Here is a 15,111-nt window from a genome sequence, read left to right as displayed (position 1 = left end):
TGCAGTCAACAACAACATGATGTATGTGTATGTTTTTATTTAATAACCGTATTAAAGCATGGTTGCAGATGTCTACTATTTCAAAATCTATACGCTTAATTGTCATATCTGCTCATGGAGGTTGAGTTGGCACTTCCACAGTGTAAATAAATATTTGAGTACTTTCCTTTTTCAACAGGATCAAAATACAATGCAGAAAGCCCACTGCAGCCAGGTAGACAAGATGGTGTCTCAGCATGACAAGGAGAAGACCAGCCTGGAGAAACTGCTAGAGAAAGCCATCAAGAAACGAGGGTGATTGGGGGATTTTCTGTGAAAAATAATTAGGAGGACAGGATTCAAAGAGTACATTCTTATTTACATCATTGGAAGATCCCACTGGATTCCTTCCTTTTTATATGAAAGCACTAAATTCGATTGTCAATTATATGTGCTTTCTTTACAGGGAAAACAACTGCCAAGAGCTGAAGAAGGAGACCGAGGATAAGATCCAAACACTGCTCGCCGATCACAAAGTCAAGGTAAGACAAAATCAGCATCCTGTCCACAGAGTTCTAAATTGTTCGAATGACAAAGTGCCTCAGCTGTGAACCTGTGTGACGTGTGTATGCAGGTAAAGGACATCACAGCACAGCACACTAAAGAATGGTCCGAGCTGATCAGTAGCCACAGCAGTGAGGAGCAGGAGATGAAGGACAGCCACGTCACACAGCAGTGTGAACACCTCAAGAAACTCCTGGCCACTGTCCAGGAGCAGCAGGCCGCGCATCTCAAACTCATCCATGAACGGTGATCTCTCTCACACACACACGATTCTGACTTGGAGGAGCAGCAACCCCTCTCAATTTCCTTACTATTAATAGTAGTACTGCTGTTGTAGTAGTTGGTTTGGTTGTAAAAAAGTTTCCTTACAGTACATGTGGCGTCTTGCTCCACAATTTTAGACAGAGCAAAGAGATGCGTGCCAACCAGGCCAAGATGTCCATGGAAAACAGTAAAGCCATCAGCCAGGACAAGTCCATAAAGAACAAGGCGGAGAGAGAGAGGTGAGTCACACATGTATTTGAACCTGTGTATTATCATGTCAGTCATTCTGTAGCAAGTTGAATTGGCTGTTTAATCGATATGCTGTGATTCTTGCCACTTGAAACTCTGTGGTCCTCCTCTGCTTTTGCTCTTTAGGAGGGTGCGAGAGTTGAACAGCAGCAACACCAAGAAATTTCTGGATGAGAGGAAGAGGGTACGTTTTTGTTGTTTACAATTTACATATGTAAATATTTATATGTAATATAAGGACTTTGTGTATAATTGTAATACAGTACAAATGTTTGACTGTCTATTGCCATTACAGTAGTATTTATTTAATTTAACAGCATAAACACAAGAATGTTCGTATGGGATTATTTTCAATACAACTGATAAAATCTTCAAAAACAATCTTTGGTAGTGAGCACAACATTTTATTTGGTTGATGTTTTTAGGATCTTGTTTTACCCAAAATGCCCTCTGCTTTCAGTAATTGAGACTAAGTGTTAAATTGATAAAGTTCCTAATTACTTTTAGTGGTACACTGTAACTCAGTAACGCGTGTGTGTGTGTGTGTGTGTGTGTGTGTGTGTGTGTGTGTGTGTGTGTGTGTGTGTGTGTGTGTGTGTGTGTGTGTGTGTGTGTGTGTGTGTGTGTGTGTGTGTGTGTGTGTGTGTGTGTGTGTGTGTGTGTGTGTGTGTGTGTGTGTGTGTGTGTGTGTGTGTGTGTGTGTGTGTGTGTGTAGCTGGCCATGAAGCATCAAAAGGAGATGGAGCAGCTACAGAAAAATCAGAGAGAACAGTTGGACAAACTGGAGAAGTTCAATGAGCAGGTACAGCATCAAATCAAAGAAAATGTCTGGGTGTGACTGCTAATAAACTGGAGAACTTAGATTTAATGACGAAAGATTTCATGTCTGACGTCAGCTGACTGCGGTTCTTCTGTGAACTATTGTCCACCTCATCTGCAACACAAACCATCACTTTTATTAGACTGATGAACCAGTAAAGTGCATGAAGTCTATAAAGACAGACAATGTCCTAATGATTAAACTCAATGTCTGAACACTGTAGTGACCACTCACTATTGCACAGGGTTTCTTATCACAGTCACAGTTGTTCTGTACTGAGTGGTTCCTCACTCTAACATCCGATTGGACTCTCTGTATTATGTGCAATAAGTGTTCACTGCAAATAGTAGAAATGTGGTCTCATATATCCATCCGTCCATTTTGTTTTGCCATCTGACACACTTCGTTACCTGTACATCTCTTTCATGTCTGTACATTTTCATCTGTTTTTAATATAATTTGCTTCTTCCGGCACAGCTTTTGAAATCACACCATGCAAACAAACAGGTTCAAGGTAGGCCCCTCCATCTCACTCAACTCTGCCTCTGATTCCACCCTTCTGTTAGTGCATTTCTTAGTCGTCCCCTATGCCTCTCCTCTATCATGTTTCTCATTTTTCCTCACCTCAGTTTTCTGCTGAGTCTGTTACAATCTGTATTTAAAAATACAGATTAAGTTAAATCCCATTCCCACATTTGTAGTCTGGACTCTGCAGCTTGTTGGCTGCCAGCGATGCCAACTAGCAGCTTGAGTCGTTTATCACCATGACTCACCAGCTATTACTAAGCAAAAACGGCCAGCTCCCAACCTGCCCCTCTGTGCTTTCACTCCAGCTCACAGACATTTGCCTTCAAGGCATGTTTGACAATGTCCCACTGCAGACATTTTGTGGTAGCCAGTACACATCACTCCTACTAATCCTGTTGTTCAGCAGGGACTGAGGAAGAAGCACACGAGTATCTTACTGATAAACTGATGAGCAACATAACTCTGCGTAACTGCATTAATGACACAATTGGTAACAAAAGACAGGACTGTTGGATCCTTTTCCAGTGTACATGTGTGAATTTAGTGTGAAGTTTATATCCCGTATCTGTGTTTGTCTCACATTGTGTTCCGTCTCCTCAAAGGCCAAGGACATGCAGCAGATGGTGAAGTTGGAGGAGGAGATGGACCGCAGACCTGCCACGGTGGTGTGAGCGACTGAGACCCAGACACAAGCACACACACACACACACACGTACACTCCAATACACACAGGTGCAGAAACACTCCACATCGGATAGCCCTCTACAGAGACATTAACCCTGCCTACATCACTTTCTCTGTCACGTTCTCACACACACACACACACACACACACACACACACACACACACACACACACACACACACACACACACACACACACACACACACACACAGTAGCTCTCCTCACCACCCAACCCACTAACTGTATACCACTGAGCCATTGGCGCTTAACACTGTTCGACAGGGGGTCTAACCACTTAAAAGATGAAATGTTACCTCTTTGACATGACGAAGCAACTGAGTCAGACGCATCCCCTCCTCCACTGTATGTAGATCCACATGTCCTATCTCCTTCACTGTCCTCTTCATTTTACAGGCAACACAAGCTGATGCTTATGGTGGAAACACACACACAAACACGCTCACTCACGGGAAGTGTATACTTGTTCCCTGTTTAACTTGTTTGTTTTTTTAATCGGTACCAGATTAATCGTTCCAAGGACAGTTTGGAAGAGGGGAGAAGAGTATGTATAGGTTTTAATGTAAATTCAGCACAAATGAATAAATGTTGTGAAAAACACTGTATGCTACACAGCAGTCCTGTCCTGAGCACTTTGTATGTGATAGGCCAACATAACAATGTGGAAAATGTAGCAGTGCACTACTGTAGGTTCTGTATTTCAGTAAGAATGTATTTTCAAAAAGAAAAACTGTTTGAAGGAGTAGCAAAAAACCCCGTCACCTATTCCTACAAGGCAAGATGTTTGACTTCACAAAGATGTGTTACTGACTTTTATTTATCAACAATGCTACAGCACACTATAAAAAGTTGGGTTACCTTGCTGATTCAGAAGACTATAAAGGGATCATGAAGGATTGATGTTCACATTGACGTTCATGGATGAGTTATTTGACAAATTTAATGTTAAATACTAAGAAACTCCCAATAGATTGTGTAAGCGCTGTGCTAAACTTAAAAACTTAAATAATTGCTTGTGCTCAACCACCACAAGTTTACTATGCAAAACATGAAAAGATAAATGATTCCCTCGAAGTTTTCAAAATACAGAAAATCAATTAGGACAATAACTGTAACCAAAAGCTGCCTGGATAATAGTACAGTAAGAGTAACCATGTTGTAACTCTTGTAGCCTTTAAAGTAGTGATACATTTGTTGCATTCCCACAAACCAAGGCAATGATATCAGTAGTTACAACACCTAATTGATAGTAATAAAAGGGGCATGTACCAGTAATTGTAAGGATAAGTATGATTAAAATGGGTCTTTGCCACATCTGTAATACATTGGTATTAAAATGAATCCATTCATGGCAGCATATTAATTTAGCCGTAAAACATAGTTTTAATTGACGGGCCCATTAGCATCAGGCAAGAACTTTGGCAGACAGAAGTAAAGGCCACCTCCCCCTGCCCATGTCCTACTCATTAAGGCATGTTGAAGTGGAAGTTAATATTATTTACTGTACATTAGCAAACTCAGCTGGTAATCCTCATCATTTCCCTGCTGGCCTTTGGTCAGGGGAGATCAGACTCAATAATTACAACCGATTTATAACAAAGCCTGTGACATGGTCGCCACACACCATCAACCTCTGTGTTCCAAACAGGTTCCCTCTAAATGTAGACGGCTTGAGGAAGCATTATAGTACGCAGCCCTGGTAAACAAATGCTACGTGACATACTGGGGCCTGTTTCAGGTAGCTGCTTTGGAGGCAACCCAGAGTTTGTTCGCTCTGAGTTAGTGGAAACTCTCGGTTTTCCGTTTCAGGTAGCAGGTTCAGCGCAACCGAGAGTCAGTTACTGCGGCAACTTTGACCTACTCTGAGTTTGTTTTCACTTTACGCTGCAGCACCGACTGAAGAAAGAGTGTCACTGTCACAACGCGACCCTGTACAGTTTGAAGCAAAATCACTCCATAGAAATCTCCATTGGGATGTTTATCATTTCCTGATGATTTTACGTTTGATCGATCATTTATCTGATCAGTAGCATAGTTCTCAGCCCTCGTGCCGTTCATATGTGGCCACCTTACACATCACAAACATGCTCTACATTCAGATTAATAAACCTATTGTATTGTATATATCTCATTATTTATTTTTTTTATTAACAGGAGTTTTTTAACGTCTGTTCCACTAAAAATATTTCTGTCAGGTTGAAATGTAATTCTGCGGCTGCACGCGATCGTTACTGTTCACTTGCGTGATCACAAAGTCACAGACGAGCCTCGTTAAATAGCCTAATATGAATATAGAAATTATATAATAATTCAAACTGATCACTAGAGGACAAGGGATCTGCTAATAAATCAATCAGGCTCTACAATAGAAACTTGTCACCTAATGTGTCTGACGTTAATGTCTTTCACTCCCCATTTAAAATAAGCGACAGTCTGTTTACTGCACAGTAGCCTATTATAGCTTGCCTACATAATACAGCGAATATAAAACACTGTCAGCAACACTGTGCAGCGCCAGCTTAATACTTTTGCTGCTGCTGATATGCGTAACTTAATTCTTAAAATAGACTATTGCTTCTCATACGAAAGCAATGATGTTCTTTTGTTTGCCCCGTTTTTTTCTTATTTGCCGAGGTGATTAGATCAGAGTTATCAGACAATATCCCCGTTAATTCTTCTCCATACCATAAGCTCATTCGTTAATATTACTAACTCTAGTGGGAGGAGCAGAGAAGCTTTCTTTTCTTTTTTGAGAAGTGGAGAAGTGGGAGGATCAAGCATTTGTTTCTCCTGTTTCCATGGTGAATCATGTTATGGCTTTTACGCACACGCTCAACCCAGAGTGAACACGCTCAGAGTTGATTAACCCAACTGATCCACTGTTCTGCAACCGAATACCCAGAGTTGCTCATCAACCCTGCGCTCTGAGTTGACCAACTCAGAGTGCAGGATTAAACTCAGAGTATGTAAAACCCGCTACCTGAAACAGGCCCCTGTTCTAAAGCAATCCTGTGGGCACTGTAGTATTTGTCCACATATGATCATGCCAGGCGTTCATTGCATGAAATACCACTGACAAAGATAGACCAAAATGACAAAAGTCATAACAAGAATGATGATATGAAAACACAAACACACTGGGATAAAATTACCTGTAGGTATTTTGGCCTTTTTTTAAATACTTTTTTCTGTTTTCTTCTGTTACACAAGTAAAGGGTAGGCGGGATGTTCTTGTATATACTGGAATGTATGTAGTTTATTTGACTTTTTGACCAATTGTGTTCTGTCGTACAAGGGCTCAGGGGATAAAGTGGGTCTGCTGGATGTTGGGGAAAGATATTTATCAACCAATGGGTTTTCTTGTTTGTTCTTTTTGTTTTGTTTTCCAGTCTGCCCTTACTGCAACACACAACACAGTATAAAGCTCTCACCACATATCAAGTGCAGAGATAAACGAGTAAAAGTGCTTTTAAAATGTTATTCCATCGCTTTCAAATGTGCCACTCAGTGTCTGTTAGGTTAAAATTATTTTATGAAAGATAAAATGCCAAATTAAGGGGTTATTTATATGAAGATATATATAAATAATATATATATATTATATATATTAGATATAATGTGTAGTTTAAGATTATTATGTTTGTTAGAGGCTTTTTTGCACTAGTTGAATGTTTCTGTTGTGTGATTACATGTAACCTTTGGCTCTCTAGTTTGTCAAAAGCAGATTATTTTTGCAGAGCAACAGTCACCAATTTGATTTCCTCGGTTTCTACAGTATCTCTTCTTGTTTTCTATTTGAACTGTAGCTTGTCAAGAAACCATTCTGTGCGTGTTTTTGTATTTATATTGTATTGTTGAACTTAAAGCAATGAAAATACGGTTGTTATCCAGCTCCTTTAATACTGTTTTATAGTATGTGTACCAATAAATCCTGGTGTAAAATGGGACATAACCAAGTGGCTCATTTGTGTTTCTTTAAAGCGCGATTTGTTTGCTTTTTGCATTTGACATGTCATGTTTAGGGGAACCAGGACTACTTAAATAGTAGTAATAGGGTGGTAGGATGGCCTAGAGGTAAGGTGGCCGACCAGTAGCCATGAGGTCGCTGGTTCGATCCCCGGCGATCCAGGAGGGTTTGAGTCGTAAAACTAGCAGAGGCTGGTATTGTGTCTATGGTGCCCACCGTCTCTACCATTGTGTCCATGAGCAAGACACTTAACCCCAAAACTGCTCCAGGGGCGCTGTACTGCGGCTGACCCTGCGCTCTGACCCCCTCCGAAGTGTGGTAACTTGAGAGGGGATATGCGAAAAGACAAATTTCAATGTGCCTCGTGTACAACTGACAAATAAAGATAACTTAAATTAAGTGCTTAAAATGGGCGTTGTATAACAGCAACCGTTCCATAACATTTCTCTCTTTTCTTTGGCTCATTAAAACCTAACTCAGATGTCAACAATAGAGACTCTTCCTCCCCTCAGTCTAGTCCTGATAAAAGTTCATCATCATGTTGAAAATGTCTCGAGTGGGGTCACACCGTGACTCTAGGCCTGATTTATTGATAGCGGTGGGAGTGCACGTGTGCACACAACCCCTGCACTCATTTCCCGAACAATGATCACTGTTGTCTAATCACATTCAGCAGGATAATTCATATCCCAGATCCACTCTTGAATACAGGTGGCCCTAGCGCTGAGGCTCTTAATTGATATTAAATGTAAAGTATTTCCATTAGAAAGGCCAACAAAGCGAGGTAATTATTATGATAGCGTTGCCCGGCAACTCCGTGGCTTCCTCCTTCACTAGGCCTATATAAAAGTCCCGGTGGTTTGTTTTGTCAGCACCGCTCCATAAAATAGACCGATGAAATTTTGCAGTGTTCGGATGAGGGATATGAATCATGCTCAAGGCTCAGGTAAAGTGCATTGAGCAAACGGGGGAAAATATCCTGCTGGAGGCGATGTCCAAGGATAAAGTCCATCTGGCTAAGTTTGTACTGGACGCACTGGACGGGGATATAGTGGATTCCCAAACAGAGGACGCACAGACCCCGCTCATCGCTGCTAGCCTGCTGCCCGTAAGACTCGGTGTAAGTTCACAAGGCTTTTGCTGCAGAGATGTCAACTGCCAGGACAGCAACGCGTACCGCGCTCAGTTACGCCTGTGAGAAAAGCTTTCTGGATGCGGTAAGATCCTGGTCCAAAACAATGCAGAACCAGAAATTACCTGGGGGGACACTGCTGGGATAGACAGGCATAATAAAGTTGGAAACTCTGCTGTTGAAATGGCAAAGTTTATCGGACACACAGAATGCATATTTGCGCTTACTAACAATTCCAAGAATGGACGCGAGGCTGAAGGAAATGCGCAGTGAATATTAGATTTGGGACGTGTGGTTGTAAATGACAAGTTTGATACGAAAGTTGGACGTTTAGTGAATACAATTGAGGCCCCTGACACGTGTAATTACGTAGATTGCCAATTAATTTAAAATTGCACTTGGAAACTGCGGCCTAATATAAAGCAGAGTCGGTTGCCATCTATGGACTCTATAAAAGGAGTTTGAAGCGAGAATGAAGGAGGCTACCCCTCGCTGCCACGCAAGTTAGTCTTCTCCAAAGTCCTAACCCCTAAACCCCCCATGCAGACCTACGGCCTTTCTCCCAGTTCTTCACATACTAAAGCCGATAAGAGGCTGCACGCCTCTGTTAATCACCGTCCCTCCCTTACACAGAGCTGTGAGGCTCAAAAATCTATTTTTTTCTCACTCAGACCCAGAAAACACAGCCCCAAACCCGGCGCGCTCTCTGTCATGGGCATGTTATTGACACCCATGATTCAAGCCAGAAAAAGCGATAATGAACCAATAACAGACAAACTAAAAATGTCAGACTTCAATGTGCGGAAATTTCACGACAGCTAATACAAGAAAAGATGGAGTCTCCCAGCCAGTATCCTCAGCCCCACGCAGCCGGAGCGCACACTGGAGCCTTTGCGTAAATCCAGAACCGTGAGGAGGTGTTCCGCGTCTCCCTGCAGGGCTGAAGCGCTTCCGTTAATCTCACCGGTTGCCCCGACTTCAACCACGAACTTCTCGGTGTTGAGCAACAAACTTTTGCGTCGATTTACATCTCTGGAGTTTAAAAAGGACGAGGAGGAGCTAGAAGAGGATCCGGTGTTGACTTCAGGGCGGATGCAGCGATCAGAAACTTTTCCTCAGAGCAGAAAACATCCTCAGGTTGACAGTAAACCCAGCATCGACAGCATCAGTTCCGTAAAGTGCGAGTTTGACTTTCAATACAGAATGCCAAACTCTTAAAACCACAGTGCGTCATGCGTAAAAGGTGTAGGCTTATATCTAAGTACTATACCTTTTAAACCCATAAGTCAACAATAACGTCGATGTCTAAAATTATTTTTTAGTAGTCTATATAACAAAAAAATACATCCGCCCATCAAACGTTTCAACTATTTTTCATCAGGATGTTATCAACCGAAGCATAGAGGAAATGAAAACGAACCTTAAAGGCTTTTTAAATACGACTGAATTAACTTTAAAGTCAACAGCAATTCAGTATGCTGTGCGTAAACATGTGCGTAAATACAAGCACCTACCAGATAGATACTGCAGCTACAGAGTGAAAGCAATGTCTAACTTATAGTTTCGGGGTTACGCAGCATTTGCCACTCCTTTGGAGTGGGTGGGGGTTGCCTCGAAGGCGTGTGGGATAAATTATAAATCATTTAATACTCAAAGCATGTACTTGTGTTGCTCTACAATCTTTTATTGGGGGTCTGCATCTTCAACTAATAAGTGATTTGTTCTTACATTGTTTTAAAGGCTCAGTTGTCATTATGCATGTCGTTTCAATTCTGAATGTGTTTTTGGTTTATAGGTGAGCATATGCGGTACATCACACTCAATAAGATAACAAGTAGTCTTGTGGAATTCAATAAGCCCTACGTTTGTCAGATAATAATTGTCATTTATGTGTGGCTAGGGTAAGGGTTATTCCCAACATTACGATTTGTAAAGTTAAATAAAGATTATGCCCTACTTTCAAGTATCACTCGTGTCAAGATATCGAGAAACGTTTACGATGTTACGACACAGGAATATAAATTTGTAGTAGTGCTAACAACTCACGATCCATCGAATAATAGCCCATTCACAATTGGGGTTTGAATCTTTGTGTACGATAATGTAATTTTTGCAGCAATCGTTCTCAAACTCTCCGCTGCAACCTTGCAGAGTGGAGTTAGAGTTAGGGGAGGGAGGGGTGTTGTCGGCGTTCCCCTCCAGACATACATCATTTCAGCCCAACCTACAGCTGCTACCACAGGGCTAGAGACTACAGCATTGCGGGAATAACTGAATCTGCATGCCGAGCCCTTTCCTACAAGAGACTAATTCAATGACGGACTTTATTTTTTCTTTATCAGCATGTGTTAATAATGCGTAGAGGGAGTGCGGTATTGCAGCTGTCACTGGGTTAAAATCTGTCAACCTTGGAGAAGGGGGGTCGGTTGGGACAGCCAGAACTCCTCGCAGCCGGCTTCTTCTGCGGCGAAAACCGGGTCTCACGTCCAACCTGGAGATTTTTTTTTTTTTTTGCTGCATTCACGATGATCTGAGCGTGACTTCTGGGCGCTGAGTTGAGGCATTCCTCTTCTCTCTCTCTTCCCCCCTTCATTTATCTCCCGCCTCCCCGCTGTCTTCCTTTCTCTCTTTTCTTTTCGCGGGTTCAGCACAGGCTGCCCAGTCACTTTGCCACATTTCGGTGCTGGGGAAGCCGTTAGCGATGGGACGACTCGGTTTCAGCACCTCGGAGAGCGCCGGACTTCTGCTGCTCGGTGTGTTTGGTAAGTGTGTGTATGTGTGTGTGTGTGTGTGTGTACACACACACGCAGTTGTCGTGATTCCTCACTGCAGCGAATGTGTGTGTGCGTGAATACGTGCGTGCGCACCTTCTGCGTGTGTGTGTGTGTGTGTGTGCATGTGTGTGTGTGCATGACATATGTATGGCTGTGGTTACATTTCTCCTGTTATTTCCTCCTCATGAATGTAAAACTCGTTCAAACATGATCAGAGTTGCATTATGTGGCTTTCTGACGTTGTTTGGACTGCAGTCAGTGGTGAGCTGTTGCTCCCCTGATACTGCAGATTTTAGTCCCCAGTGTTACTAGGCTACCTGAGTTTGACTTTGCCGGGAGGAAACAGAGGTGATGTGAAAGCGATCCTAAGATGTGGGGCACCTTCCGCTCAACTCAAAAAAGCCCATTATGCTGCTGTTTCTGCATGTCTGCATTGGTGCGTGTGCGTGAACCATCTGTCACCCCGTTGAAATAACCCACCAATATTCTATTCTATTCTTTTCTATTAAACTGTGTGGTCAGGTGTGCTGGCGCTGTCCGTGGTGCTGGCGGAGCAGGAAGGGGAGAACCTCTCCGGTCTCTCCAACAACCCAGACAAAGCAATCTTTGCAGTCCGGGAGAACGGTACAACATGCCTGATGGTTGAGTTCGCCGTGAGATTCCTCGTGCCATATGACGTGCTGGCGCTCAACGGCATAGACGTAAGGATTCCCCGTGCATTTTAATACATGTGGATGCTTAAAACATTTTTTTAAAGAAAATAAAAAGAAACGCGCAATACTTTAGCTGCATAAAATGTTTACTTGTGTTGAAGACGTTCGCCATTTTGCGTAAAGGTCGTTTGAACACTCAGGAAATTTGTTTTAATTTTTTTTTTTTATTGAAAATATTTTGCCAATGCCATTAGTTAAAACTGACTTATTTTTCTTCTTCTCACTGTACACTCTAGGTCCATACAATTAAAATTGTATCTGGCTTTTGTGTGTAGTTGTGCGTAAAATGCTGACGCCGCATTAGATCCATCAGAAAAGGAACACATTTTTCGACATCAAACTTTTTATAATAGATACAATGGAATTTTCTTTGCATCTGCATGTAACATCTGTCCACTTGTTTTTTTTCACGTGCTTGTTCAATCATTTTACAGCTGATCACCGAGCAGTCGTCCTTCACTCTACCCCGGAGTGCAGAGATAGAGGGGAAATGTGGGAGCAAGGAATCTGAGATCCACATATCCTGGAAGAGCAACGCTTACACCCTCCGCATTTACTTCTCCAAGGTAGGCCAGAACGCGCCAGGAAGAGTGGCGATGGGGTATACTGTAGGCCTAAATTGTCACATGCAATAAATAAATAAAAGTCTGGATCCTCTCCCGGGAATATCAACACTTGGCCATATCATCCAAATTACTTTTGTTCGTTTAGCAAGTTCACATTATAAAATAATGTTTGCGTTTCAAATGTATGTCAAGTGTTGACTGTTTCCCCTTGGTCCAAACGCTTTTGAAATCTTCAAGTAGGATTGTGGCACTGATGTCCTGCATTAAGTGAAATGTTTTAAGTATAAGACAAATAGTCTACATTCATTCGTCGTCGAGTAGGAGCCTAGAGGGCACATTTTTTGTAGGCCAGCCTGCCCTGTCCATGCTGTGGGAAAGCCCAGTTTGACACTCGTGTGTGCATTTCTCTCTGCGGGTTACAGGAATTCCGTGAGAAGGACATCGAGGTGTGGAAGGTTAGCAAGGTCCAGTTCGTGTATGACACCTCGGAGACGTCGCATTTCATCAACGCATACAACCGTGAGTCTCTCGCCGAGCACGCGTGTGTACAGTAGCGACTCAGCACATTCCCATCCCACCCGCTTAGATTGCAACTTGCTCCCCTTCATTTCACATTTGAATTCAGAGGGTTGAATCATGCACGGTATAATGGTTTTCGCCCACGTTTATGTAAAGGGTTTTATTGGAATTATGCCTATAACAGAGTTTAGATAAATTAGCCTAGGATAAATTACGGGAAGCCCTAGCTGGAATACAGGTGTAAAAAAAACATAATCATAATTTGTTATACCATTATTATTATTACTTTTATAATTATTAATAATATGAGTGGAAACAAAACGGGTGCATGAATCTATTTTGTCAGACTGCTTCCAATAAACTCACATCAGAATGAACTTTTTTCAGAAATAAAACATGAAAGCTTCAATATACGATTAAACTTGAAATACAGTATTTTTTAAAGGATTAGTTATTGTTGATTTTGTCACAATAAATGAAGTAATTAATTATTGCATATGCAAGAATCAAGTTTTCACATAGAAATATGGAAGCAAATCACTCACGCGCACACATACACACCTGAAGTTACATTATAGTGTCTTCCTGATGACTTCATATTTCAATCATGACTCATCCACTCTATCCAGCCGGGAAGCACACGGCCAGCACCCACCACCTGTCAGCCCTGGTGACCCCGGCCGGCCAGTCCTTTGTGTGCCAAGCACAGCAGACTCTCACCCTCATCACCAGTGACCACCAGAAGGGCGTCAAAATCTCCCTGTATGACATCCAGATCCAGCCCTTCGACATCGCCTCCGACTTTATGTTCAGCGAACGTAAGAACAACTTACACCAAAAACAAGCCAGCCTGTGCCACTGTTTCCTAGTTACACAAAAACAAGAGATGATGATCATGACATGAGGAGACATTTTGGGGGTGAGGGTGTTACCACTTTAGCACACACACACACACACACACACACACACACACACACACACACACACACACACACACACACACACACACACACACACACACACACACACACACACACACACACACACACACACACACACACACACACACACACACACACACACACACACACCTGGGAGGTTTCTGCTGCAGTATGAGGAGTACATCTGCAGAGAGGGCTAAGGGTTACAGGAGAAAAAGAGGGGTTGGCCGGGGATGCAAGAAGAGACAAAAGATACCCAGAGAGAAGGGGTGGGGGTCATTAGGACTTTATGAGTGCAGTTATATCCTTGCCCTCAATGCAGCTTTTATGGACACCGAATGTAGCTAGCCATCCTCTGAAGCCAATCACATTGGAAGAATCATTTGCTCTGAGCTGCAGTAAACTAGGCTGCACTATGCTTCACCGCCTCCTCGTGGTGCTTATTACTGCTGTTCACAGGTAGAGACACCTTCAACTTTAAACCACATACACATATCGTTTAGCCTGGCCAGCACGCACGCACGCACGCACGCACGCACGCACGCACGCACGCACGCACGCACGCACACACACACACACACACACACACACACACACACACACACACACACACACACACACACACACACACACACACACACACACACACACACACACACACACACACACACACACACACACACACACACACACACACACACACACACACACACACACACACACACACACACACACACACACACACACACACACACACACACACCTTATGTTAGTGTTGAGCCCGTTTAGGCATTTGTGAATTTGGGCTATAATACATTTTGATTGATTTATCTAACCGCACTGGGAAAAAGAAAATCTGTACACATCAATTGTGAATAAATATTCGACTACACACAATCTGAGACCTCTTGGGAGTCTTGTCCGTCACGTTCAGTCACTATAGCATACTGCTGACTGTGTTCATTATTCAACTTTCTTTGTAGCGCACAAGTGTATCACTGACCAGCGGGAGCGTCTGGAGGAGACCCTCCCAATCATCCTGGGCTTCATTCTGGCCCTGGTAATCGTCATCACGCTCACTGTCTACCACTTCCACCTGAAGCTGACTGCCACCCAGCCCCAGCTCCCTAGAGACCGCTCCATGTACAAGAACATGTAGTCGGCAGCAGTACCTCAGCTCTCTCCAAAGCCTAACCTGATGATCAAAGACTTGTCTCCTTGAAGTCCCAGACCCAACAGCACAGAGGAACGGGCCATGCCACGGACCGCTTCCCTGACAGAGGAAAAGTGTTTAGCCTGTACTTTAGGCCCACTTGCAAGTTAATGGGACAGCTCAGGAGACTATGGATGTAGTTGGAGCGTAACTCCCCCCCCCCCAATAAAAAAACCCCTA

The 15,111-nt window shown here is 42.9% G+C and overlaps 2 protein-coding genes across 2 annotated transcripts in view; both read left to right on the top strand.

The window, feature by feature from the left end:
- plcb4b (phospholipase C, beta 4b) overlaps nucleotides 1–6,992 on the top strand; it is a 69,199-nt gene extending 62,207 nt beyond the window's left edge. The window contains exons 33-40 of the mRNA XM_080048342.1: nucleotides 179–294; nucleotides 446–521; nucleotides 614–789; nucleotides 945–1,046; nucleotides 1,183–1,240; nucleotides 1,772–1,858; nucleotides 2,354–2,390; nucleotides 3,007–6,992. Coding sequence (XP_079904468.1) covers nucleotides 179–294; nucleotides 446–521; nucleotides 614–789; nucleotides 945–1,046; nucleotides 1,183–1,240; nucleotides 1,772–1,858; nucleotides 2,354–2,390; nucleotides 3,007–3,083 — 729 coding nt within the window. The 3' untranslated portion in view covers nucleotides 3,084–6,992. The remainder of the gene's footprint in view (nucleotides 1–178; nucleotides 295–445; nucleotides 522–613; nucleotides 790–944; nucleotides 1,047–1,182; nucleotides 1,241–1,771; nucleotides 1,859–2,353; nucleotides 2,391–3,006) is intronic.
- A 3,914-nt stretch (nucleotides 6,993–10,906) lies between these two features.
- On the top strand, nucleotides 10,907–14,877 carry lamp5 (lysosomal associated membrane protein family member 5; the record flags this gene model as incomplete). The annotated part of the gene is made up of 6 exons (XM_080048421.1): nucleotides 10,907–10,967; nucleotides 11,502–11,680; nucleotides 12,127–12,258; nucleotides 12,681–12,777; nucleotides 13,407–13,595; nucleotides 14,702–14,877. The coding sequence occupies 6 exons, from the start codon at nucleotides 10,907–10,909 to the stop codon at nucleotides 14,875–14,877; spliced, it is 834 nt and encodes a 277-aa protein (XP_079904547.1).
- Nucleotides 14,878–15,111: the final 234 nt, after the last annotated feature.

The sequence above is a fragment of the Ammodytes marinus genome (assembly GCF_949987685.1).
Source record: "Ammodytes marinus genome assembly, chromosome: 19".
NCBI lineage: Eukaryota > Metazoa > Chordata > Actinopteri > Uranoscopiformes > Ammodytidae > Ammodytes > Ammodytes marinus.
This window is presented reverse-complemented; position numbering and strand designations above follow the sequence as displayed.